The 26,067-nt window shown below is 47.8% G+C and overlaps 1 protein-coding gene across 3 annotated transcripts in view; it reads right to left on the minus strand.

Moving 5' to 3' along the window:
* Positions 1–26,067, minus strand: part of HIPK2 (homeodomain interacting protein kinase 2) — a 177,921-nt gene that overhangs the window by 110,309 nt on the left and 41,545 nt on the right. For 2 of the 3 annotated variants that reach the window (XM_047095656.1, XM_047095654.1), the window contains exon 2: positions 7,352–8,435. In XM_047095656.1, coding sequence (XP_046951612.1) covers positions 7,352–8,435 — 1,084 coding nt within the window. Of the gene's footprint in view, positions 1–7,351; positions 8,436–10,242; positions 10,265–26,067 lie in introns of those variants that run through there. The other variant, XM_047095655.1, reaches the window with a different exon arrangement.

The following is a 26,067-nucleotide window of genomic DNA, read 5'->3' on the forward strand; positions in this document are numbered from 1 at the left end:
CCCCACCCCCAGAGAGCCTGTTCATTAGATTTGCTTTGCAACTCAGGAATCTCCATCTTATTTTTATTATTTTTTAATTTTTTCAAATGTCTTACTTATTTCTGAGAGAGAGAGAGAGAGAGACAGAGGGAAAGAGAGAGAGAGAGAGAGAGAATGTGAGCAGGGGAGGGGCAGAGAGACAGGGGGACACAGGATCCAAAGCGGGCTCTGTGCTGAGAGCAGACAGCCTGATAACGGGGCTCAAACTCACCTACCGTGAGATCATGACCTGAGCCGAAGCTGGATGCTTAACCAACTGAGCCACGCAGGCGCCTCAGGAATCTCCATTTTTGAGAAGTACTTGGGTGGTTCTGGGGCAGGAGGATCCTTAGATTACACTTTGGAAACAACAGGCTTATGCCTCGAGGCCCAAAGTGGTTCGGGCCCAGCCCCAAAGCGGTCTGGCCCACTGTCCTCAGGTTTCGGGACACGTAGTTGGTATCCCTGCAGCAAGGCAGGAAGCTGGGCCAAGTTTCCGGGGCATTAACGCTGCTCAATCTCTAGGGTTGCTCGGCTTTGCCCGTGTGGTCCGTGAAGGTGCAGGTTATTTCACGGTCTTTGAAGGTGTGTGTGTGTGTCTTTGCATGTACGTGCCTGTCCGCTGCATGTGTCCGTGTGTGTCCTTCCCTGAGGTGGTGTGGGGGACACGTGTGCCCGTTGGCATCTCTGCTGCAGCCGTGTGTCAGCTTCTGCCACCAAGGCGCTCACAAGGACACCTTTGTCTGCAAACACCATGCACGGGTTTACGCTGTGGCACGCAGCTGGTGTGCACGAACACTTGCATACGTGGGTGCGCGTAGAAGGGAAGGGCACTTGGGCCGATGTAGTCGAGCACACACGAAGCTTCCCACTTGAGCTTTCCAGTAAGAAAATTTTAATTTCAAATTATTTCACCGTACGGTTCAAGGTCCCAGAGATGAGTAAAGGGAAACTGAAGATAACCTACCAGCTGGACAACTTACTGGTTACTTCTCAGACAAGCTGCAGCCCTAAAAGCTTTCACGTGTTTATGGCCGTCTCCCTGGGTGGATGGGATTGTCAATGCGTTGAGTATTTCACTTAATACCCTCAAACTGGAGCCTTGTCCTGTTGTTATCTGCTAGTAACAAAAGACTCATTTAAAAAGCCAATGCCTGCAATGTGATTGGTTTCTACACTCTTCAATCAAACCTAACTTCTAGTCAGGCATCTTTTATACGTTATTATCTGTACAAGTTACGTAATTTTTGAAACTACTTACGTTTATGGCTTTATGAAGCTATGCCCCTCTTCTGAAGTGACTCAGAGTATGGCGTTTTAGAATGTGCCGTGTCCCCTCCTGATAGAGAGGCGATCATGGAGGGCTCCCAGTTTGGGGTAAGAAGGCCAAACTCAATCCACAGGAGAGAAAACAGTCCCAGGGCCACAGACAAAACCACCGACTCTGACCCACCATACGGCCAAACACAGGCCCTGGTCATAATGGGGTCCAGATGCAAGAGTGTGGATGGCCCCGTTGACGTTCTATCAGTGACTCAGTAGAACACAGTGAGCTGGGGACACACAGGGCCAGGAGAGGGGTGGAAGCCTCCTGACCCTTCCAGAGCCTATCACTCAATAGCAGGGGTGGGATTTGAAACCAGGTTCCAAAGAGACGAGAGCTTCGGAATTGTGCCTTAGAGAAAGCAAAGTCAATAAACAAAAGAAAGCAAAACAAACGGATAGAAAACTAACCCCTCTAGGCCAATTATGCAGTCACAGTACCTGGAAAGTTAAATGCACTAAAAGTGTTCACATTTATACTGGGGGGGGGGGGGGATGGGGGAGGCATCATAATCCAGGGTTTATTCCTAAACAACTAGTACTGTCTCCTAACCTCTGCGTTTCCCCCACTCTGTTTTTCTCTGCCATTCCCGTTGAATAACTTCATTAACATCCTTAACTTCGTTCAATTACTCTGTTGTTAAATCCCAGCCCCATATGCCTATGTTAATGTCCACGATCAGACCTGATTCCCCTAACCCTTACTTTCCGACTCAAGCCTTCAGCTCCTTCCAGATGTGACCATCTTCCCTCATTTATGCCAATCCTGGTGCCTCTCAGGCTCCCCTACCCCCATCTCTCATTTCCTGTAAGACCCACCTCAACATTCCTCTGATACAGCTCTTGCTCTATAAATCTTCCCTGTTAGCCCATCTTGCAAATTCTTTCACTGACTTTGAATTTCTTTAACTGGTTTGCTCATGATTTGCTCCCTCCAGGCTCAATGAGTATCTGCAGAGTGATCAAACACTGGCAATAGCAAAACATCGGAATTACACTCCGGGTGATTCGTTTGTGTCCTGTGATCACCTCAGAGACACCATAAACTCCTCCAGATGAGTGATCTCTCCTTACCTCGTTCCCTTTAGTAGGTCTACCACAGGACGCACAGTAGGTACCTAGTGAATGGCAGATGAATGGAACTGAATTAAAATAGACCTTCACCCCACCTAAAACAACCATGTAACCAATCTGAAGACAGACTTCTGCAACCAAAAGAATCAGACAAAAAAAAGTTAGATTATTCTAAAGAAGGAGATTATCTGGCCATTTTTTATGTCCTGGATTTTTATGCCCATTGTTTTTTTGAGGTTTTAGTAACGGTCTTAAGTGTTCCAAATTAAGTCTAGACGGAGTGTTCTGAATTGCCAGAAACAAAAAGAAATCCACACATCTTAATCACTGACTATCCTTTGCCTGAATGGCATGTCTTTCCCTTTGTTTTTCCTGAGAGTAGAGCTTAATATTTGGTCCTGTTTTTAGTTTGCTGATCACGCCTATAGTGGAAATACCCCCATGTCGATTTACCATTGGCTTTCCCTCCACCAGAAAACAACAACAACAAAAAAGCAAACAAGCCCCACAAAAACTGGTATGGATGTAGATCAAATAAGGAAATGGCAGAGACTTCCAAGGTGAGGTAACAAAAGTAAGTTACCTACGACTCCATTTCTTAGGGTGTGAGCATGTGAAAAGCGAGACCATTAAGGAAATCTTTCTCCCTAGCAGTATTTCTTGGAGTGGACCTGAGGCCACCTGCACAAGCTCACCCCCAACTGTGTACAGTGAAGTATGTGTGCGTGTGTGTGTGTGTGTGGGGGGGGGGTGAGGTGTGGGGGGGTGGAGACTCTCTCTGGAGGCGCTCCTCTGGAATTCTGATTTGGTGGGTATGGGGCAGGACCTTGGTAGAAATGTGTTCTTAACAAGCTCTCCTGGTGATTCTTATGCACAATACAGTTTGAGAAGCAACGGGATTTGGCAGTTAACTATGTAACAGACCTTCAAGTTGGAAGGTCAAGTAGGAAGGGGATACTCATGCATCAGATATAAAAAACTAAAAAAAGGAGCCTCTGTTTCCTGAAAAACTCACAGTTGGGCTTGCCGCTGCAGTAATATGCCCCCAACCTCGGCCACCCAAATGCCAGAGTTCCCTCCCCATAACACCACCTACTTTTCCAGGTACCTTGGGCCGAGGACAGGAACGTCTATGTCATACTGTTTCCACATCACACGTCAATAAGATGATATTTAATACTGTCCCATTTAAAATAAGGAGGGACAGGCTTAAGCGCCCGACTTCGGCTCAGGTCAGATCTCACGGTTCGTGAGTTCGAGCCCCGTGTCAGGCTCTGTGCTGACAGCTCAGAGCCTAAGCCTGCTTCGAAAACTGTGTGTCCCTCTCTCTCTCTTCCCCTCCCCCACTCACACTCTGTCTCTCTCTCAAAAATAAACATTAAAAAAATTAAAGTAAAATAAGGAAGGGCATGCAAGTGTCCTCCTCTTTGAAAGGGAGAGGGGCGCCTGGGTGGCTCAGTCGGTTAAGTGTCTGACTTCGGCTCAGGTCATGATCTCACTGTTTGTGGGTTTGAGCCCCGCGTTGGACTCTGTACTAACAGCTAAGAGTCTGGAGCCTGCTTCGGATTCTGTGTCTCCCGCTCTCTCTGCCCCTCCCATGCTCATGCTCATGCTCTGTCTCTCTCGTGTCTCTCAGTAATAAATAAACGTTAAAAAAAAAAAAAAAAAAAGAAAAAAAGAAAGGGAGAGATCCCCAGGGGATAACGTACCCAGCATAGATATAGGGGGATGCTGAGGGAACCGAGGGATCCACAGAAGGACAGATGCAGTGTGCTGACTTCCTTATCCCAGGCAGCTCAAACGGACACATTCTCTCAAGCTGTGGCTGTAAATGTCTTCCTTCTCAGATTAACAGTGGACAATTGCAGATTTTCTTTCCATCCCCAGTCCCCATAAGAGGCAATGCAATTGGGAAAATCAACTAGATAAATGTGGCCTGGAGTTGGCTGTCCCTCAGAGCTAGGACTAACACAGATAGAGCTGAAGACTATCCTCAAACACCTGGATTGCTCTCTATGGTTGCCAACTACTCTGGGGTTCAGATGAGGCCTGGGGAAGGAACAGAACATAGGGCTCAAACTGGGCTGGCTTTCATGTTGGCTGTGCCCTTGAATCCAGAGCTGGGCGCAGAAAGTCACTATAAGGACCCGAAGCAAGCTTTTTGGCCAAAGTGACCCTGAGGAGGAAGAGGTCAGCCTGCTCAGAATTTTGGTTAACAGTCATCTAAGGGCCAAAGAAAAGGAGTCACATCACACCCAGGTTGAGGACCTTCCAAGAGTAACGGGGGTGCAGGGGCCAGAGGTGGAAGTTGGGGAGGGGGGAGCTAAAGAGAGCCTTGGGACTGTCTGCAAAGAAGCCTTCCACGCCCACCAGATGCCCTGAGCTGGGTCCCAGGCCCCAGGTGCAGACACAAAAGCAAAGTAAACTGCAGAGACCATCTGGTGGGAAAGGGACAGGCACAAGATGGTAAGATGTGAGGACATAAAGAATCCCAAAGTCAAAGTTACTGGATCCATCAAGTTGTACTCTGACAACTTGTATGCATTGCCTTTTTAAAAAGAAAAAAAGAAAGAAAAAGAAAAACAACAACAACAACAACAATCAGTCCCACAACCCTGGGATCATGACCTGAGCCGAAATCAAGAGTTGGATGCTCAACCGACTGAGCCACCTGGGCACTCCTGAATTGCCTTTTGAACAGTTTTTAAAGGTCCTTTTGTAAGTCGCCATGTTCACTTTCTAGTAAAGGCAAATAACACTGGTACCTGTTCGCTGAATGGCAATTTAGGGTAACTGAGTAATAAAAGCCCGAACACCAGCTATTCCTCAACCAGACCTGCGAAGGTGACAGGGCGATCACGCCGCCCAGAGCTACCCCTGGAAGAAGGGCAGTTTCTAAAGAGAACATGCGTCAGCTGTCTCACCGCCGCACGTCCTTGTCCTTCAACCCTTCCCTGGGGGTTCACGCAGGGCCCTATCCCGCAGCCTCCAAGCTCAGGCCCTGCCTCCCCCTTGGCCACGGCGCGGCTCATGGTTTCCCTCTCCATGTGGCTCCAGAGCAGACGGACAGACAGCAGACTGCAAGCACGTGAGCAGTAGAACCGTCCCTCCCGGAGCTGGCAGGGAGGCAGGGAGGCCAGGAGCGGAGGTCAGCAGAGGCTCCTCTTGGGCCGGGGAGATGGTGTGTCGGTGCATCTGGATGGAGTGGGAAAGGAACGCTGGGGAAGGACTGGGGTAGAGCCTGAAGAGCGGCTGTGGCCCAGCCTCCTAAAGGGGAGGGCGGGCCAGGGCCCCGAGACACAGCAGGTGAGGCCCCACTGGATGGCGAAGGGGCGGGGACACGACCTGGGCTCAGACCTCCCAGGGAAGGAGGTGTGAGGTTATCTGCAGAGGCCTGCAGGCTGAGGGCGGTAAACGGGGCAGGGAGAGGGCAGCCTCGGGGATGGGTGACCAGTGCGAGGGGCCCACGCGCCTCTGGCACATTTCGCAGCCCTTCTCTGTGGCCGCGAGCATCAGGGCAGAAGGGCTCAGGCACACACGAGTCTTGGGACTTCGGTTTTATGGCCTACACGGCGACCTCTTAAATGTGGGTCGGCCCTGGCTTCTCATGGCAGCTCAGCTTCGCTCCTCGCCGACTTCCACCCTCGCGGGCCTGCTCACCGTCACCTCAAACACCGCCCATCACGGTCTCCCCAGAACGGACTCTCCTGCTTCCCGTTCCTTCCCGTTCCTCACACGCCGATCACGAGCTGGACAGTGAGCGAGGCACTCGGGCGTGGTGACAGTGAGCGTCACCAGGGCGCATCGTCCCAGCAAGCCCGAGGCCGGTGACCGGACTTCCCCACGTGGTGGGCGAGGAAGTGAAGGCACGGAGAAACAAGGCAACAAGCCCACGCCACACAGCTCAGCGAGAGGGGCTATCCGGTTCAACCCCGGCTCTCTCATCCGGGGACCCACCAGAGCTGCTGTTTCCAACCCTAGCTGCTGTGCTGGGATCCCCAGAAAAGCTGTTAAGATAACATCCGTGCACGACCCCACACCCAGAGAGGCTGATTCAGCTCGTGGGGATTAGGACCCCACCTGGCTTATTTTTCAACTCCACCCCTCACCCCCCCCCACCCCCGCAGGTGACTGCAACACACGGGCCAGGGCTGGGAACAAGTATGCCAGAGACTCCAGAGGGTCTGGCCGGGGTGTTGTGCTGTACCCCGGGACCCAGCAATGTGCCTGGCACGCGCTGGAAGGGCAGTCGATCCTTGCTGACTGACAGAAGGAATGCAAATGCCACACTCCCCATCCAGGGCTCCAAACCTGGAGCTCCCACCCGGCATGAGCTGACTGGCCCCTGAGCCACACCTCACCCTCCTGCCCTGCCTCCTCCCCGGGGACAGAAAAGTCATTCTCCCCGCCTCACCTTCGTCCTGCCACCCTGTTCACCCGCCTCAGTGCTTGCTCCATGTTTAAGGATGCATCTGTGGCCCCTTGGTCTGGTATTTCAGACCCCAACACCCCAGTTTATCCTTTCAATCACATCTGCCACCACCCAGGTGCCCCGCTGCGCGGGCGGGGGTCCTCCTCATCTCCCGTGCAAGTCTGGAGCCTTCCTGCAGCAGTGACTCCAGTAGTGCCCGCCCCGTCCAGGCCTGGATCCTTCTCACCCACGAGGACCTAACTGCCCGGCGGTGCCCTTCACCCCAGCCTCCAGGGATTCCCTTCTGACTCCGAAGGTCTATGCCGAGAAGCCTACTTGGCTCCGGTCTCGCATGGCCTCTGACCATCATTTCCACGTGCACGTGTCCTCGTTTTCTGACTAAACTAAGATCACTTGAGGGCAACAACCGTGGGCACGTAATGTGGCTTCTCCCACAGTGGCCGCCACCGCCCACGCTCCGTGAGCGCCGCCGGGCCCATTTCGTCTCTGTGTGAGTGGCCTTACCTGTAGTATCTGGACTGCAGGTAGGTGGAACACACAGCCTTGGACACGTGACTGGCCGAACCGAAGTCGATGACCTTCACTCTGTACGGCTGCCTAGACGGATCTACCAGCATGATGTTTTCCGGTTTGAGGTCGGCATGGATGAGACCGAGGCTTTTCAGCTTCATCAGGGCTGTGGCTACCTGCTGGAGGACTGGGCGGATGTACTTGAGGGGCAAGGGGCTGAACTTGTTCTGCTTCAGAAAGTCATAGAGGTTCTGCTCCAACATCTCAAAGACCAAGCACGTGTGGTTCTTGTGCTGGAAACACTCGTAGGCGCGGACAAAGTTGTAGTCGTCGGCGCTCTCTGTGCTCAAGCGGGCCAGGATGCTCACCTCGATCTGACCCTGCCGGGCATACGACGGGTGGTTCTTCAGGATTTTGATGGCCACGATCTCATTGGTGCCCCGTTTCCAGCACTTGACCACTTGCCCAAACGTCCCTCGGCCCAGGAATTCTAAAACTTCATAAGTGTTGGTCATGGAACACAGCACCTCATGCTGGACCAGCTGGTAATCACCCTCGCTGTTGGAGCCACTGTTTTTGGAGGTGGCAGTCGATGTGGTGGCAGTGGCTACAGTGGCCCCACTGGCATTATTCTGAATCATGGGTGGATGCTCTTCGATGATCTGCACGCTGCTCGTGTTCTCAATCTCCTCACTCTTACGCTTGAGTCCACATTTTTGGTAGGTATCGAGAAGGCTCACAGTGCTGCGACGCATCAGGTTGTGTGGTCCGCCGAGGACTTGCCCGGTGACAGAAGTGCTACTTGCTGATGTTACGACTATGTGCCCGGTGCTTCCTGGGAAGATGATGGTCTGCTCGTAAGGTAGGCTTGGGTTTGGGATCGGCAAGGAGGTGCTGACGGTTGTGGTGGCTGGCTGAGAAGGCGGGATGTTCTTGCTCTGGCTGTACACTTTGCTGTGGGAGCCGTACCCAGTCATGTCCCAGGCGGAACTCGGCTCCACTTTCAGTTTCTTCACACTACAGAAGGCACTTGATTGAAGGGTGTGAGGGGAGAAGACTTGCACATGTGAGGCCATACCTAGGAGGAAAAGAAAGGGAAAGACACGTATTTTAGTCACCACGAAACGGACGAGCTCAGCAGATTCATCTCAGTTGTGACCGGTGGCTCGGGTCCTAGAGAATATTTTCCTCCCACTTCAAAGCAAGGTTGGGAAAGTGAATCTATCCACCCCCCCACCCCGGGGAAGCACATTCTGGTCACTCAGTTCGTGGGGCCGAGGAGTTCGTGTTCCGCCTGCCACCGTGGGGGGTGGGGAGGGGGAGAATTGTAGAGTCGGTCAGGAATACAATCAAGACTCAGATACAGAGTTGGAATATCAGGACTTTGTTCGTGACTTATTTGTTTTTATAAATACTGTTTGTGATAGAAACAGATTCTTCCCCAATTCTCGCCGGGCTGCAATCCTACTAAAACCGAGGACTGTATCAGGTGGCCCAGGTAACTGTTAGACTTAATTGTCCCACATGGTCTGCTACTCCTTGTCACAGACCCTGTTGGGTTAACTCGTTCGAAGAAACATCTTCCTCTACGGGTCCAGGCATGGCGCCACTCATGATCCGGTAGCTTCCGGATGAATCGTAATTACCCCCTGGGATCTTAGTCATCTTAAATGAATTCTCTAGGGCTGAGTAGATCAGCAGTTAGTCTGATGCTTTCATTTAGATGGTCTAAATAAAACATTTTGTCATTTATTTTGTTTTATATCATTGAAACCTTTACTTTTTTTGTGGGGAGGGAAGGAGTGGGTAGCACCATTTATGGGCTCTACTCACTAACTTTTCCTGCTGAATTCATCTATCCATAAATTTATCTATAAAGTACTGTTCTTTCGTACCAACATCTCAGCCACAATTTAGATAACCTCAGAAATCTATTAGACTATAACTCTGGAATAGTTACACAATTTAGAATTTTGGTGATTCTAAAAACAAACAAAAATCATAGAAAAGTATCAAGGAAAAATAAGGCAATGAAATGAGGAAGGTAAGTTCTTAACGGTGTAAGTGAAAACAAACACTGCTCATCATCTAACTGTAGTTGATAAACATTCGTTTTTTTGAGAGAGAGAGAGAGAGAGAGAGAGAGAGAGCGCGCGCGCAGGGGAGAGGGGAAGAGGAGAGAGAGAGAATCCCAAGCAGACTCCATGACCAGCGTGGAGGCCAATGTGGGGCTCAGTCTCACAACTGTGAGATCATGACCTGAGCCAAAATCAAGGTGGACGTTCAACCAACTGAGCCACCCAGATACGCCATAACCATTTCTCATAGAAGCACAAGGACAGTGGGATTTCCATCAAGGACTGCTGTTGTCTAGCCATCCTTGTGTTCCTGTCTCAGACCCCTCGCATTACCTAGAGTGGTCATTAAACATTTTCCTTCACACCCTGTCACCTGTCACCCTAGCCACCCTCCCTCCCAGCAGACACCTTCCACTTGTCCAGGAGCCCAACACCTGCAGTCTTGCTTTCCACCTTTATTCTCTTCATTTCAGAACATTCCTGAATCTACATCCAGCCCCCATCCTTTCTGCTTTCTCCCCGGTCTCAGAGGAAGCTGTGTCTCTCATTTCCAACCCCCAAATCTCCTTTCATTCTCATGATTCCTCCTCTCCAGTTCCCTCCACTGTCCTCTCCCTCTCCCAGAGCTTTCAATTTCTGCTTGTTAATTAGATCCAGGTCCTTAGTAGGTATTTAATAAAGTTTTGCCAAGCAAATCAATGACTTAATCTTTTTCTGCCTTCCTGTGTCACCGTGTCACACATTCCCAACTTAGAAGGTAAGAAGAGTAACAGCCATACTCTCCCCCTTTAATTTTTTCCTTCTCACCTGTCATCAGTGGTTTATGCTCCCTTTTCTTCAAGGCTCTCTCCTTAGTCTAGGCCCCCATCCCGCACATCCACACACTACAGTGCTGTGTTCTGCAAGGTTCTTAAAGGTAAATGACTTCCTAATTGCCTAAACCAATGGCCCCTTTTCAGCCCCTATTCTCCTTGACCTCCCTGCAACATCTGATATGCTGACCACAACTTCCTTCTCGATGCTCTTATCTGTGCTTATGAGAATCTGTAATCTCCTCCTCCAGTGTCTGATTGCACACCGTGTGCCTGGGTGGTTCCTTTTCCTCTTCCTCCTTTAAAATGTTGGTATTTCCAACATTTTGACTCTGTTCTCTCTGGAAGATATTCATTCAAACAGTTTGAGCTGTCATTTTTATGCAGGCGACTCCCACCGTTTATCTCAGGCCAGGTTCTCCCTCTTATCTTCCATTAGGAAGTTCTGCCTCCTGCAACGTCAAAGACTATCTCCCAAAGCTGAATTCCTTATCTTCTCCTAAAACTTTAGCCATCTCACGCCCCTTTCTAACATCCCCCTTTCTGTTCATAGAATATTCTTCTAGTCACTTGGTTCCAAAAATGTGGATTTACCTTTGATGAGTCTTCTTTTATCCATGGACAACGTACTAATCTTATTAATTTCTCTTTCTTTCAAAATGTCTTCTGTAGCCATCTCTGTATTTCCATTCTGGCTGCCACTTCCATGATTAAAGCATTTATTTATCACTTCCTAATAGGACTAGGGCCAATGCCAACATCTGGTCTACCTGAGAAGTCTTTTCCTCTAACTTGTCCATATTCAGTCACCAGATTAATCTTCCTAGAATAATTCTAGGCACATTACTCCCCTGTCCAAAAACTTTCAGTGTCTTAGTGTCTACAAGATAAAGCTGAGGACTCTTTCACTTAACACTATCACATTCAATTTCAATTACCTTCTTGGTTTCATCTCCAACGAAGAACTATCCTCAACCCCCAACTTGAATTAAGCAGTTCTATCACTGTTTCTAGAATGTCTCTACACGTCCTACCTCCACACTCCTATCTCCATTCCCTCATCTGGCACGCCTTCAAAGTTATTCAAAGACAAGACAATTCGGATCCCTCCTCTTCCCAGACCTCACCAACCCACAGTGATCATTCCCGAATCTCTTTCCCTACAGCACTTACCATATGCACTATCCATTTGGCCACAAATTGTACCTCTGCCTTGCAAAATCTTGTCTTGTTGAGCTGAATTACTTATTTTTTGTGCTATTTCACTTGTTACACATTTAGGTCATGTTTCCATAACCAGCTTGTATTCTGGGTGCAAGAGCTACAGTTTATATTATCCATGGCAGGCACTCAGTTGATGGAATAAAAGCACTCTAACTGGCCAGACCTCCAGGAGAGCTTAGCTCTCTGGCCATAGAGCAATGACCAGTCATGGGCACCTATGGGACCTGGCCATCCCCTGGAAAGTAAAGAAAAACCTGTTGCTATCTTCCCACCCATACCAAGGCTTTTAAAAAAAAAAAAAAAACGAGGCAGGGGTTGGGCAGCTCCTGCCCTGATGTCAGCACTCACAGTCTATCGGTACTTTCAGTCTGGACATGCTCTGACTGTCCACAAGCAGCCTCAGCCTGACACCCAGCACCTGCTCGGAGCCCCACCCTCAACCTGATCCCGTAGATATAAGAAAGGCTTCCCTTCCTGTTTGGATCCTGAACTCCAATATCTACCTATGCAAAATGACTACACCTCCATATACATCTTTCTGCCCGGCAAGACCATTTTGGCTTGCTTATTCAGAATCTACACTTTACCTATTTTTTCCCCATTGCTCTTTCTGTTCAAGTCAACCTCCCTCTAATTCTGTCGTAATACTGAAAATGTTGTTTTCTATAGTCACCAGTACTAAATATTCATATTGTCCTAGATGTTGTCCACTATGTAGAAATAACCAGTCCCTCGACTTTTAGTAACTTATCTACTGGAGGCAAAGCGTTTCCTTTGTCCTTTGCTACCTCATGTGCCCCTCATTCCTCAACGCTCAAGTACTTGGGGAGGGAAGGGTCGCATGGCATTGGAAGAAAGTTGCTGATGTTACATAAGGGAGAAGTGGCTCTTTTCTCTATTTTCACTGTTTCAAAAACATTTTGTAGAAAGGCCAGAGTGTAGAAGTGGAAATTTACAGAGGGGAAGAGGATGGCTTATGACTTATTTGTTATTGGGATGACAGCCAAGGGTCATAAAATTGTGGAAATCATCGCTGGCTACCTCTGGTGACAGATGCCCAGGACCAGAGAGGAGATGCGCGTGGCTAACAATGCCCTTCATCGCGCCTGGGGCCTCAAATGCTATTCCTCGGGATTACCATGATTCTCCAGATTTTAAAATCTCAAGTACCCACTAGGCTCTGGGCCAGATGTACTATGGACAGGGTGAGCACACGTCCGACTTTGTCTGGGACAGTCCAGAGTTACTCTTTCCAATCCATTCTCACAAAGGTCCTAGTTTGAAAGCTAGGAAGACAATTGATGGGTTTAGGCTCCCAGGATTAAGCGGAAAAATCAGGCCCTGACCCTAGACATTCCAACCAAAACAATTCTATGTGCCTCTTTGCCTCTGTCTTAATGGTTTATTGATAAATTCCGTTTTCTAGGATTAAGAGTAATTTTTCCACCTAAAAATAAGAATAGCTAAATATCTTCCTGATTTTCCTGAAGGATTAGCGCACAAGGTTTTTTAAATGTCATTTATTAAAGGACTGGCTCATTTAGTTCTTTTTTCTCCCCCTGCTTAGTTGCTTAGTTTCTTCATAATTTTTTATTTCACAACTAGAAGAACTGAAAAGTTGCTTCACATCTGAGTACATTTCCTTTCCATTTCACCACCCCAAAATTATCTACTGGAAGATCAGACTCTGGTGAAACCATGGGGATGAGTGAGGGTTCAACTATGATTTAAAAAGAAATTAAATTGAATTCAACTTCACTGAATTCTACCAAAGCTTGAGAGAAGGAATTGTAAGTAAAATAATGGCACCATTTCCCGCAGTGGATAAGGTTTAATTGTGGTTTGGCAGATGTGAAATAGATTACCACACAGAATCCAGTTACATTATTCGCGAGAACACAATCGTGAGCACCACAATCGTGAGCACCTTGGTGTAGAAGGTACACACGTCCCCACTTCCCCAAATCCTCTGACACACACTTCTGCTGAGTAATGAGTGTTTGATAGGAGCAATCAGGAACTTAAAGGAAGGATTAATTCCCATACCCGACGGGATGCCGTATCTGTATCATAAATCAAATTATTACACGAAGATATCGTCCAGTTCTAGAATATTTCAAAAGAAATGTCAAAAATATACGAATGTTAGAAATGAGCACCTGAATGGATATTTTTCAACATCTAGGGTTAATCTGAAAAACCCTTGATCACCCTGTACAACATGATAATTGGACGCCTCGGGGCTTGAAAAGTACTAGGAAAAAAATGTCTTCATGGACATGCAAAACCATATTCATACAATTTTAATGATAGTCTCCCTGCTTATCAAGTTTATATTTCACAACTAGTGCAAAGATAATTTCAGATTAGCCAATTTTAAATGATATATTTCCAAAATAGTGTACACTAAATGCCTGTGGGGCTTTTACATTGTTTTCAATCAAAGTCGGTTTATCCTCTAGTGGTGTCACGTTAAATATACAGTCTACTCCATCAGAGCACAGTTGAGAAGCAAACATACACTCGACAGAATTCTTTTGTCGATAATGACAATAACAATACTACTGACTGCATTAAGGGTCCTCTATAAAAAAAAGGCTGGGGCTGGGCACAGAAGGAAACACAAAGACATCTAACACATCAGCATTGCCTAAAGGAGCCTCAAATCTCATGGGTTTGTCAAGTTCACCGCAAATTAAAAAACAACAGGCAATTCTAGGCAACTTTAAGTAACTAGTCAAGCTAAACATGACAGGAGTTTAGAGGAGCTAAGACTTGAGCTGAGATTAGAGAGGGGGGTATCTTTGAAATGTTCCAGGTCCTGCTAACTGGCGTAAGCAAACTGTGGGGAGCAGCCGGCTCTATGGCCCTATGCCCTCAGGAAGTTTAGGATTTGCTTGGAGATGACAATGTAGGGGCATTTTACATAGGAAAACAACAACAAATGCTAAACGAATAAACAACCGTGTGTACCAATAGCCTACCCACCCAGAACTGTCATCTTCTAACTCAGTCTTTCAGAAGTAAGTTTTGAATACTCAGTAAGGCTGGGGTGGAGCCCGACCACTAAAGCCACTCCCATCCAACCTTTAGCCTTCACCCGGCCTTACTGACTGTCCTCTAACACAATTAACAAGTTGCAGAGGGACTATCATTGACTTTGCTCTCTGTGTCAGACCCCGGGTGCTTACACCCCACAACTGTAAAGTGCATTTTCCCTGTTTTACAGATGAGTTAATGGAGTCTGGGGACATGATCTAGTTTGTCCAAGGTCACTTTGCTACTACGAGCAGGGCTGGGATTTGATCTGATGTCCGCCTGACTCTCAATTCATGCTATTAACCATTCTTTTTCACTCTTCAGGTTCTCAGACTAGAAGTTCCAAACAAGGAGACCGGTCCAACAGGCAAGGAGAAATAAAAGCTGATATGGGAGAAGCGACAGATGTAAAGTATGGGGCACCCCCGACTGCGCACCACCTGCTAAAATCATGGGCACCCACAACAGTGATCATCCTAAGCCATCTACCATTTCTGCATCATCTGGTTCCCATAACATCCGAGAAACACAGCCAGTCAAAATTGGTCAAATAAAATAAGTGTATGTCATTAAAGAGGTAAACCTCACTTATCCGAGGCAGAGTGGCCCCAGTGGGCAGAGCACTGGTCTGGAGTGAGATGATCTGGGCTGTCACGGCAGTCCAGGGGTGAGGCAATGAGGATCTGGACTAAGGGACTGTCTGAGGAAACAGAAAGGAGGTAGCAGAAACACAAGGCTTTGTGGAGAAGAAAAGACAAGACACACTGACAGGTGGGATGTAAGGGCAAAGGAGAGGGAAATCAAATATGTCTGGGGGGCTCAAAGGAGCAGGGTTCCACGGCCGTGGCAGGAAAGACGGGGAGTGGAAGCAAAGCTGTCTGTCTCGGGGGCGGGGGATGGGATAACAGAACAGGTTTTCCACAAGTGGAGCTACAGCACTGACAAGGTGCCCAAGTGGAGATATTCAGTGTTGAACTCTTCATGCTGCAACTCTGAGGCAAGGAATTCCTTAATTTACCCAAACTAAAGTGTCAGGAGTCTCTGCTCACTGACCATCAGCATCTAGTTCCCATTTGCTCAGTTGAGTCTGGAATGAGGATAAACCATCTTGAAAAGAGAATGGATTCCAACAAGGTGCGCTAACCTGGCACAGGATTAGTCAGAGGGGGAAGAGGGCAGGGTGACCCTGGATCAGCTCACACGCACACCAGAGATTGCTAAACAAAGATCAGCAGGACCAGTGACAAAGATACCAAAAGGGGAAAAGACTAAAATCAAAAGTTCACATCCCAAAGAGACGGAGGAAGGAAAGGTGTCCTTGATTTTGAGGGGAGAGTCCGGCTGGAAGAGCTCTATTTTGGATAGATTTCATTGTAGGCATTGATAACAACATAGAGGAAACGTTCTCTATGTACTGAGAAAAAAACCAGGACAGGAGAATGAGCGAGAGATCGTGACTGGAGATATTGACCTTAAGGGCCATCACCAACACCTAGATGGAAATGGAGTCCGTGTGGGTATAGCTGTTACCCAGGAGAAATGGTGTAGAAAGTAGAGCAGATGGCAAATAAAGAAATCCTTGGGGGCACAGACGTTGTCGAATAGTATGAGGAAAGTATGAGTCATGGGGAAAAGTCAAGGATAAAATGATGATAAACACAATTAAGGGATTGATCCTAGAGAAGGAAAACAGAGAAAGAGCTACTGGGCCTGGCTGAATATAAGCCAATAGCCCTCTTTTCCCACAGTGTCAGGAGGAGAGAAAGAAGGGGTGCTTTCCTGGGAAGAGAAGCAAACGCACCAAGTTACCCTCTTGCTTTTCCAAGAAATGTGATTCTCTTCAGGACTCTCAAAATCCTTTACGTCATCTGCCTTGAATCTACAAATTCTACCAGAAGCTGGAGTCCTTCAATTGAGAAAGCATCCTGTCCTCGCCATTTGCAAATTCTCCTTATCTGTCTTCCTATGGGCTCGTGATGTGTCGAAATCGGCCCCTCTCAGGTTCAGACTCACTTCTTTTTGGAAGTTGCTAACCTCACCTATAACAGCTTTGAGCCTCTCTCACATTCACCTTGCTGTGACTCTACCATATTGCCTGAACAAAGCCATAAACCGTGATAGATGAACCAGCCTTTCACGGCAGCAGGTGAGTACCGTAGTCCACGAATGGATTATGTGGAGGCCATGTTACCAGGTGTTTACAGGCAATCTGGAAATTAGGAATCCAATATAATTCTGGTGAAGGAAAGAATGATGCCATTAAGACACACATGCTTTCCAGTTTCTTTCTCTAGGAAATTGGCGGAATCCATGAAAGGAGAAACAAAACTAACTCAAAAACTCCTTTTTAAAACAATAGTTGCATTAATCAACACTCTTGTTAGTAAAAAAACAAGGAACAAAAAAACCCCTAAACTCCTGAACATCAGAGTATTAGTTTCCTGGGGCTGCTGTAAGACAGGACCACAGACTGGGTGGCTGAAGCAACAGGAATTTGTTCTGTCACAGTTCTAGAGGCTGGAGGTCAAGATCAAGGTGTTGGTAGGTTCAGTTCCTTCCGAGGACTCGTTCCCAGAATCCGTTCCAAGGCTCTTCATGGTCTATAGGAGGCTGTGTTCTCCCTGTGTGTCTTCACTCCCTCTTCCCTCCATGCATGTCTCTGTGTCCGAATTTCCCTTTTTATAAGGACACCAGTCATGTTGGATTAGGACCCACCCTGATGACCTTACTGTAACTTGATTAGCTCTGTAAAGATTGTGTCTCCAAACAAGGTCACGTTCTGAAGTACTGGGTGTTAGAATGAAGCATGTGAGTTTGGGGTGGGGGGCATAATAATAGGTTTAAGGAAACCCAAAGCTTTTTACCAGACTTTAATCTTCTCAGGATATAGAGTCTGGATATTCCAAAAGAACTCCCTCCGTTTTTCCCTCCTTAGAGAGAAGATATTTCATTTTGTGATTTCCCCATATCTTGCCTCAAATGACCTATGAGGGCATTTCAATTAGTCACATATTACATATGGAAACAAGCAAAAGCAAAGTGGTTATTTTCAATTAAATTCTGCATGACGTGCATGTTCTAGTGCTTCTGGAAAAGGCCATGCAGGGATGTACCTGTTATGTATCCTGAGGATAACTGCAGTCAACTCTGATATAAAGGAGAGTTGGCAGGGACATGTTAGTAACACCCAAATGGGAAAGAGTCAGCCAAGTTTCTAGTTCTGACTCTGGGTGTATCAAATATTTGTGAAGTAGGACATGAGTAAGCTCAAAAGAGAAATCATTTGTGGGCTGGGCATGGGATGGAAGTTTTCTTCTCGGGCCAGTCTTGTGTCACACGTACTAATTCTCTTCTGCTGTCCACACTATCCTTTTCATGCAAAGCCTGTGGCGGCTGTGACATTTCCCAGCTTTGCATTTTCCTTCCAACTGAGGATCTCAAGAAGAGAGGCCTTCCTAAACAAACTTGACGGGATGAAAAGGGTAAATATCCACCAACTGTAAAAACAAAACCAGCTTTACTCCTGGTTTCAACACAGATAAATTCCATTCAAATATACATTTTCCAAGGATCTAGAAGGATGCTCATCTTGTTCCTGAAATGTTCTAAATAAGGCGGTTGAACTTTCAATGGTATTAATTTCCAGGTGTTTGAGTCACAAATTTTTGCAAAAGCCTTGTCCTCGAATCTCTCAGCCACTCTCTCTCATTACCGCCCCCCCCCCCATTCACTACTGCTCCAAAATCATGACTGACACCTCAAGAAACGAGTGAGCCAGAACTGGAACAGATCTTGGGGAGACCAGGTATGTATCTGGCAATGCCATGCAAGCCTCAGTTTCGAGTTTTCTATCCTTTAGGAATGTCTTATAAAGTCTAGTCCAAATCAAGGCTAAAAATCCATTAGGCTTTTTACTCTCGAGTGCAAAACAGAGTTATTCTGGTACCATACTGGTAAAGTAAAATCAAATGGTCTCCTTACTTAACCGTCACTCATCCCATGCCCAGCCCACAACCGATTTGTCTTTCTGAGCTCATTTAGGTTCACCTCCGGAAATGCTTGGCACACTCAGCATTGGAACAGGAAACCTACTTTCCTCTTTCCCATTTGGTATTCTAATTACTGTGCCACGCCAACTCTCTTTGACACCAAAGAGTACGCAAATTCCATTACTCTACGGAATGCTATTGCTACGTGTCCCCTCAAAAGATATGCTGGAGTCCTAACCCCCGATACTCGCAAAGGTGACCTTCTTTAGAAAGGAGGTCTTGAGGCTGTGATCCAGTTAAGATGAGGCCATTAAGGTGACTCCAAATCCAATACAACTGGTGTCCTTATAGGAAGAGGAGGAAAGACACAGACACACGGAGAACTCTGCGTTAAAGACAGAGGCGGAGATCAGAGTGGTGTGGCCGCAAGCCCAAGCGTGCCGAGGGCTGCGGGTGCCACCAGAAGCTAGGGAGCGGCCAGGAAGGCTCTGCCCGGAGCCGCAGTGGGAGCCAGGCCCTGCTGACACTCTGCTTTCCGACTTCTGGCCTCTGAACTATGAGAGAATAATTTTGTGTTGTTTCAAGACACATTTTGGGTACCTTAATGCGATCATAGCGCTAGGAAACGAATATACTCTGTAATATATTTCAGGATCTATTTCACCGAAAAAAATATGTTTGTACTCAAGCTGTGATAAAGCATTTGTAACAATCGCAGGGTCACGCGGGCCAAATGGAGTCTGTCTTTGCCGCCTCTTGGTTGAAAAGCTCTAGAAGCATCCTCAGCTTTACTCCCATGGCTTAGTCACCAATCCTCCCAGGGCGCAGAACACCTCCCCTTTCGATGCGAATACATTTGTTCAGGGCAACCCGCGTTCGACTTCAGAACAACAAAATTTGGGACGAGAGCAGGCGACAGTTCCATCTGTGCTCAGCTGCAGCCCACCAGCAGTTAAGGAGTCCGGGGAAGGCATTTCCTCAGACCCGCCCTCTTGAAACCTCAACTCCTTGCTGTTAGACAAAGAAGCCAGGACAAAGGCCCGCCGCCTGCAATCTGCTCCCGGTACAACACCTGTTCGCCGCCTCTTGTGCTCATGTTTATGTATGCCTCCTAACGTTTCTCTCCTAGGCTGTTATCTACCCGCAAAGAAAACTTCGTGAAAGCTGTCAGGCAGACACAGGGATGCCTGTGAAGCCGCCCGCACACAGGCCTCTCTCCCTTGGGTTCTCTTCAAACCCAGTATCCACCCCACCCTCGGCCGGGGGCACAGCAGCACACCCCTCTTCCAGGACTGAAATGCCGACCGCCGCTCCCATCGGGAACTCTCCATTGCTGCTCCTTTGCTCCCTGGCGGGTTTCTTTTCATTGCTCTCAGTTGCTTTAACTGACATCTGACAAAACTCCATTACAGACCATTTTGGGGAAAGGGAGAGGAATCTGTGCCACTCCCGTGGTGGAAAGAGAAGGAAAGTGGGAAGACACAAAGGAAGAAAAGTCAGAGAAATGGGCGGAAGACTGGCAGGGATGCTGGAGGAAGGTAGGGGAGGAGGAAAAGGTAAAAGAAAAGATGGCAGGGGCGCCTGGATGGCTCAGTCGGTTGAGTGTCCGACTTCGGCTCAGGTCATGATCGCGCCGTCTTGTGAGTTCGAGCCCCGCGTCGGGCTCTGTGCTGACAGCTCAGAGCCTGGAGCCTGCTTCGGATTCTGTGTCTCCCCCTCTCTCTGCCCCTTCCTGGCTCTTGCTCTGTCTCTCAAAAATAAATAAACGTTGAAAAAAAAATTTTTTTTTAAAGAAAAAGATGGCAGAGAAGTGAGAAAACGCTTGTGCAGATTAAGGTGGGCTCTTATGTCTGCCGCAAGGACACTTTCATGCTAGGAGTCACTGCCATCAGGCCAGTCCCGGTGCGGTTATTAGCCCACAGCCTGGGTGCTGGGCTACCCACAGGCGGCACCGAGGGGAGGTGACGCTCTGACGGTTACTGGCACCTTCCTCCCGCAGCATGGCTCACGCGTAGGAGAGCCTGCCCGTGTCCCGCCTCGTAACGCAGGCAGGCACCTGGTGATGGGGGGTAACAGTGTTCTGAGAGCTCATTCCAGACTGCTTCCGAGTTCCCGGGGAGCACGTCGGCCACGGGCTCTGCCCCTCGCTGGCTGCACGGTCTCGGCCCGCCGCACGGCCTCTCTAGGCCTCAGCGTCCTCCTCCAGAAAACGGGCACGGCGAGAGCTTCTCAGGGGGTCGTGGTGAGGATTAACGGCGCGAGGACACGTGAGCACTCAGCCCGGTGCCTGGCCCACACACGCGGTTCCGTGTGCCATCTCCGGATGGACAAAGGAAACAGAGAAACACTGAAATGGGTCTCATCTATTACTTATCTCAAATGCTACTCCGTCAGGAAAGGCAAGTTTGATCAGGAAGAAAGCAACTTCCAATGACCCTGAAGAGGATGCCGGGAAACTTCAAGGGCTTGAGAAGATTCACACGGCAGAGCCTATATTTTACCTACTTTGCCTAAAAAACATGTGCCTTTTTTCCCCTTGTAACTCTTTTCTTCTTTTCAAGTTTTGATTTGTTTTATTTAAAACAAATTTGTTTAACGTTTGATTTATTTTTGAGAGTGAGAGAGACAGACAGACGGAGTGTGACAGGGGAAGGGGCAGAGAGAGAGGGAGACACAGAATGTGCAGCAGGCTCCAGGCTCTGAGCTGTCAGCACAGAGCCCGACGCGTGGCTCGAACTCGTGAACCCCGAGATCATGACGTGAGTGAAGTCAACGTTTAACCGACTGAACCACCCAGGTGCCCCGCAAGTTTTTAATTTGAACTCTCCCGTGACGTGGCTTCTTTTCTCTCTCTAGTTGTGTAGTTCTCTCAGCATTCAGACCGATTTCTTGGTGTTTGAAATGATTTGGTATTCACCTGCTGTGCTCGAGGGACGAGGTGAGCCTAGGCCACCCTAACTCTTCCAGGACTCCTTATAATGCTTTATACCAAAGTTCTACCCCTGGTCATAATTGGGACTCTCTTTCTTTTTATTTATTTTATTTTATTTTATTTTATTTTATTTTATTTTATTTTATTTTATTTTATTCATAAGCATAATTGACATACAGTATCATGGTAGCATCTGGTATGCAAACATGGTTACTGACTTGACATTTGTAGACATTGTGAAGTGACCACCAAATAAGTCTAGTCACCATCTGTCACCTTACAGAGGTCCTACAATATGATTGAACTATATTCCCCATGCCGCATGTTATATCCCCATGGCCTACTTATTTTATAACTAGAGGTCTGTAGCTCTTAATCCCCTCCACCAACCTCCCCTCCCCCCCACCCCCTTCCCTCTGGCAAACACCAGTCTGTTCTCTGTATCTGTGAATCTAGGTTTTGTTTTGGTTGGTTGGGTTTTGTTTCTTAGATTCCACATATAAATGAAATCATGCAGCATCTGTCTTTCTCTGATTTATTTCACTTAATGTAATACCCTCTAGGTCCATCCAAGTTGTAGCAAATGACAAGATTCATTCTTTTTTATGGCTGAGTAGTATTCCATTGTGTGTGTGTGTCACATCTTCTCTATCCATTCATCATTTGACGGACACCTGCGTTGTTTCCCCATCTTGGCTACTGTAAATAACGCTGCAGTGAACACAGGGGTGCATCTATCTTTGCAAATTAGTGTTTTTCTTTTCCTTTTGCCGGAAAGCCAGTAGTGGACTTGCTGGATCATATGGTGGCTCTATTTTTAATTTTTTGAGGAACCTCCATACCGTTTCCATAGCGGCTGCACCAGTTTATATTCTCACCAAGAGTGCACAAGGGTTCCTTTTCCTCCACATCCTCTACCCAGCATTTGTTATTCGTCAGTTTGATAACAGCCATTCAGACAGGTGTGAGGTGACTAGACCCAGTTTCTAAATACAACGCGTTCATTGCAGATCCGTATCTGTTACATAAACTATGACCTTTTTTGATTGAACACTTGGTAAGAAAAAAAACAAAAACAAAACTTGACCACCCCTAATACATCTGATATTTATTTTTAATAAATTATACATGTTCTATTTTACTACCATAGTATGCTTACTAAAAAACACAAACATAGAAGATTTAAAAGAATGGGATAAAATATATGTATTTCTAGTGTTTGCTTCTATTTCCCAATAAATTGTTCTGAGCCCCTCACTTTGAAAACCCCCACCTATGACTCAGATGTCCAAGCCAAGTGAGTTAGCCTTGTCCACATGATTAACTGCGGCCAATAAAAAGTGAGCGTGAAATACCGTTTCTGGGCAGAGGCTTTGCGGAGCCAGTGTGCGGTCCCCCTATTCGATCCTCCCGCCAGCGATGATCCCCGGGGTGGAGGCTGCATGGCCAGAGAACTGAATGAGGATAACCAGGAGCAGAGGGACCCCAGCTGAGTCCCCACAGGTACGCAGGCAGCACGACGGCGAAACACACACACCCTTGTTGTTTCAAAGTCCCGGGTTGCGGGGGTTTTTGTGGCCGCAGTATAACTCAGCCCCTCCTAACTACAATGCAACTACCCTTAATGCTGCTGTCCCAGATGAGTCTAAATGAACGAGGTCGAATGTAATTATATCTTGATGCTCGTCGTGCTCACCCGTCGAAAGCAGAGCGCACCATTTTTAGAGACAAATTTAAAACTTCTAAATGGTTCAATCCCTACCGCCCCTATTTAGGCACCAGGTCTGTGTCCTGTGAAAAAGCTTCATGAGACCCATGCGTTAAACGATGGCAAAGCTCCGATCCTCAAAGCTATTAAGTGATTTCAGGTGTGCGCACCCTTATCCCCACCCAGGAACGCTCCAAAAAAAGCAGAAGGTTTAGGATCATCGGTCACACATGCCTATTAGGCTTGGAACCTTGGAGACAAATGACATGCTAGCACTGAAATGGGAAGCTGCTCTTCAGATCGGCCACGGCAGTTTGGCCGAATTGACGCTGAGGTGCCCTAGTCGGAGCCTCAGCATATGCCCCTCTGCTGCTGCTTTCCTGGGAAAAAGAGACTTTTTCACACCCTGCCCCCAGCTGCATGATGCAATGCTTCTGTTCTTGGGAGAGAATACCCAAGTTCTGACATCATAATAACCGTGGGTATTACTCACGATACGCTCACAAGCCTGGCGAGGCACAGTCTGTACCCTCTTTATCACTGAAGTCAGCAATGGGTTTAAAAATAGCATTTGCTCCCACACCCAGGGTACCACTGACTCATTAATGGAGGAACAAACACTATCCTGGACCCCTTACTTCTATGGGGTTTTAGACCGAGGCTCCAAGAACTGAGGTACAGCACGTGTCCCCGCTCTAATAGGGGTGCTGTGCTGTGCCAACTTACAGAGAGAGCTCGGCAGATCCCAAAAGAAGGAATCCTTAGAAATTGCAAAAGCGGGATTTAAGATGCTGTCATATTTGTGACTCAAACATGATCATCCTAAAATGTCATTAAGGAAGATATCTATAAACCTGGGAACTGTAACATGCTGAACATACCAAAATAAAGAGGGATGATGTTACAGTGGTAAGTGACGGTCGTCGGAGTGAAGTTTATAAATAAGTCGGAGAGTTCTCATTGTTAAGGGGGAGAGAGGGGATTTCATTTTAGATGTCTGATTCAGGTTCTTTAGAGAGAAACATCCCTAGAGAGCCTTTTTAAAATTTATAGTTATCTGTAAAAACACATAATACCTTTTGCTCAAATTCTGTGCTTACTAAGCAATACGATCTCTTACTGGGATTCCAGAAAGGCCTCCCTGACCAAGGAGGAAATGCCCTTGGCATAAGCATGCCTCGCCTCTCTCTGTAATGATCCAGATTAATCAATCAGTCCTCTGTAAGATTAGTTACTGCGAGTCAGTCCTTCCCGACCTCATAATCCTTGATGAATTTATGAAGCCAGATTTACAGATCTGCCAGGCTGAGGATTCTAGAGGCCATGGTGAGCATCCAGAAATGTCTGCCGAGAGACCACCACGTTCAAGCACCATCCCAAGGGCTGTGAGAACAGTACTACTGCTTTTGAAGAGAACACCACAAGGAGATGGGTGATGGGGAACCGATAACTGACCACGTTAAGGCTGACATAACTGTTACTGATGATATGCCGCAAGGCTTGGAAGGAGGACCGAGCACAGGACAGAGCACCCCAAGAGGAAGCGGTGGGAGGTTGAAGCACAGAGGCCAGTGGGTCAGGAGACATGCATTGCAGTTAGGGAATAAGACTAAACATTTTTTTCCCAATAGGCTTCACCCCCAGAGCAGAGCCCAATGTGGGGCTTGAACTCACGACACTGAGATCAAGACCTGAGCTGAGATCAAGACTGGACACTTAACCAACTGAGCCACCCAAGAGCCCCTAAGACCATTATTATTTAAGATTTATAAGCCATCTACTTCCCACAGGACCTGGAATAGTTTGCAGATATAAGAATAAGATAACTTAAGATACAAGAGGAACACCACTATCTGAAGGGAACACAAGGAAGAATGAGGACGGCTGAAAGCATCTGAGGACTCCCGCAGGGAGTGGCACATGCATTTGGAAAGACGAGTTATAGTCAGACGTGGTTTCAATTTTATCCTGTAGGCAGCAAGGAGTCGTGAGGTGTTTGTGAGCGGGAGGGCCAGTCGGCCTGCCACATGGAAAATGGCCTTGTGTGGCCAAGGCCAAGAGGCTCCCAGCCCGCCTTAGAGGAGGTTCTGTGAGGTGAGGTCCTGAACAAAAGGTGTAGAGCTGATGCGATGGTAAGGCAAAGCCACAGACAAGAGACTGGAGGAGCAATCTAAAGACTGTGGTGGCGGACGGGGAGGGAGAGGGCAGGAGAGGGATTGGCCATACCGTAGAGCCGCAGTGATGAGTGACAGAACATGGGGCTCTCGCTGACTTGGAGCAGCAGAAGGAGGCATGCCCTGGTGTTCGTGGCCAGGCCTGGGGGCTCTTTGAACCAGGATGCTCCCCGGGAAGCATCAATCGGCAATGACCCCTCCAGCCGCCCAGATTCTCCGTGAATGCGTCTCCAAGGCCGGAGCTGATCTAAAATGAAATCAGTTCTCACACCGGGTCTATGAGTTACTGCCCCATGACGATGCTCTCCAGCCATAGCTGGAAGGACACTACCAGGTAACATAAAGCCTTAATCCCTAGGCCAGGGGGTCCAGGAGGGACAGGGACCTATAATCCTCGAGCAAAACCACACAGCAACCCTTCCAGAAGCACTCAGCCAAAACCATCCGGCCTATGAGGGTACCTTTTGTTACACACGAGATATTAATGGAGAACATCCAGATTTCTGTGTTCCTTCTGATGGCGGGTGCGGTGAGAACTCTCTGGTCTTTCACTAACATCAAATACATACACTCCATCTACTCCCCACACCACCCCCCGCCCCAGCCCAAGTGAGCCAAGTGGACCCAGTGCTCAAAGTCCTCTGTATATCAGTTCTCAAAAGGTGGTGAAGGACGAAACTTCACCGCCATCCTGCACCACACGGCTCTCAGCGGCTCGCCTTGTGGTCTTGACCCCGCTGGCCAAGCCCTTTTC

Source organism: Lynx rufus, unplaced genomic scaffold (genome assembly GCF_022079265.1).
Source record: "Lynx rufus isolate CCGP_SWC_20201006 ecotype Redwood Valley unplaced genomic scaffold, mLynRuf1.p SCAF_4, whole genome shotgun sequence".
Lineage (NCBI taxonomy): Eukaryota > Metazoa > Chordata > Mammalia > Carnivora > Felidae > Lynx > Lynx rufus.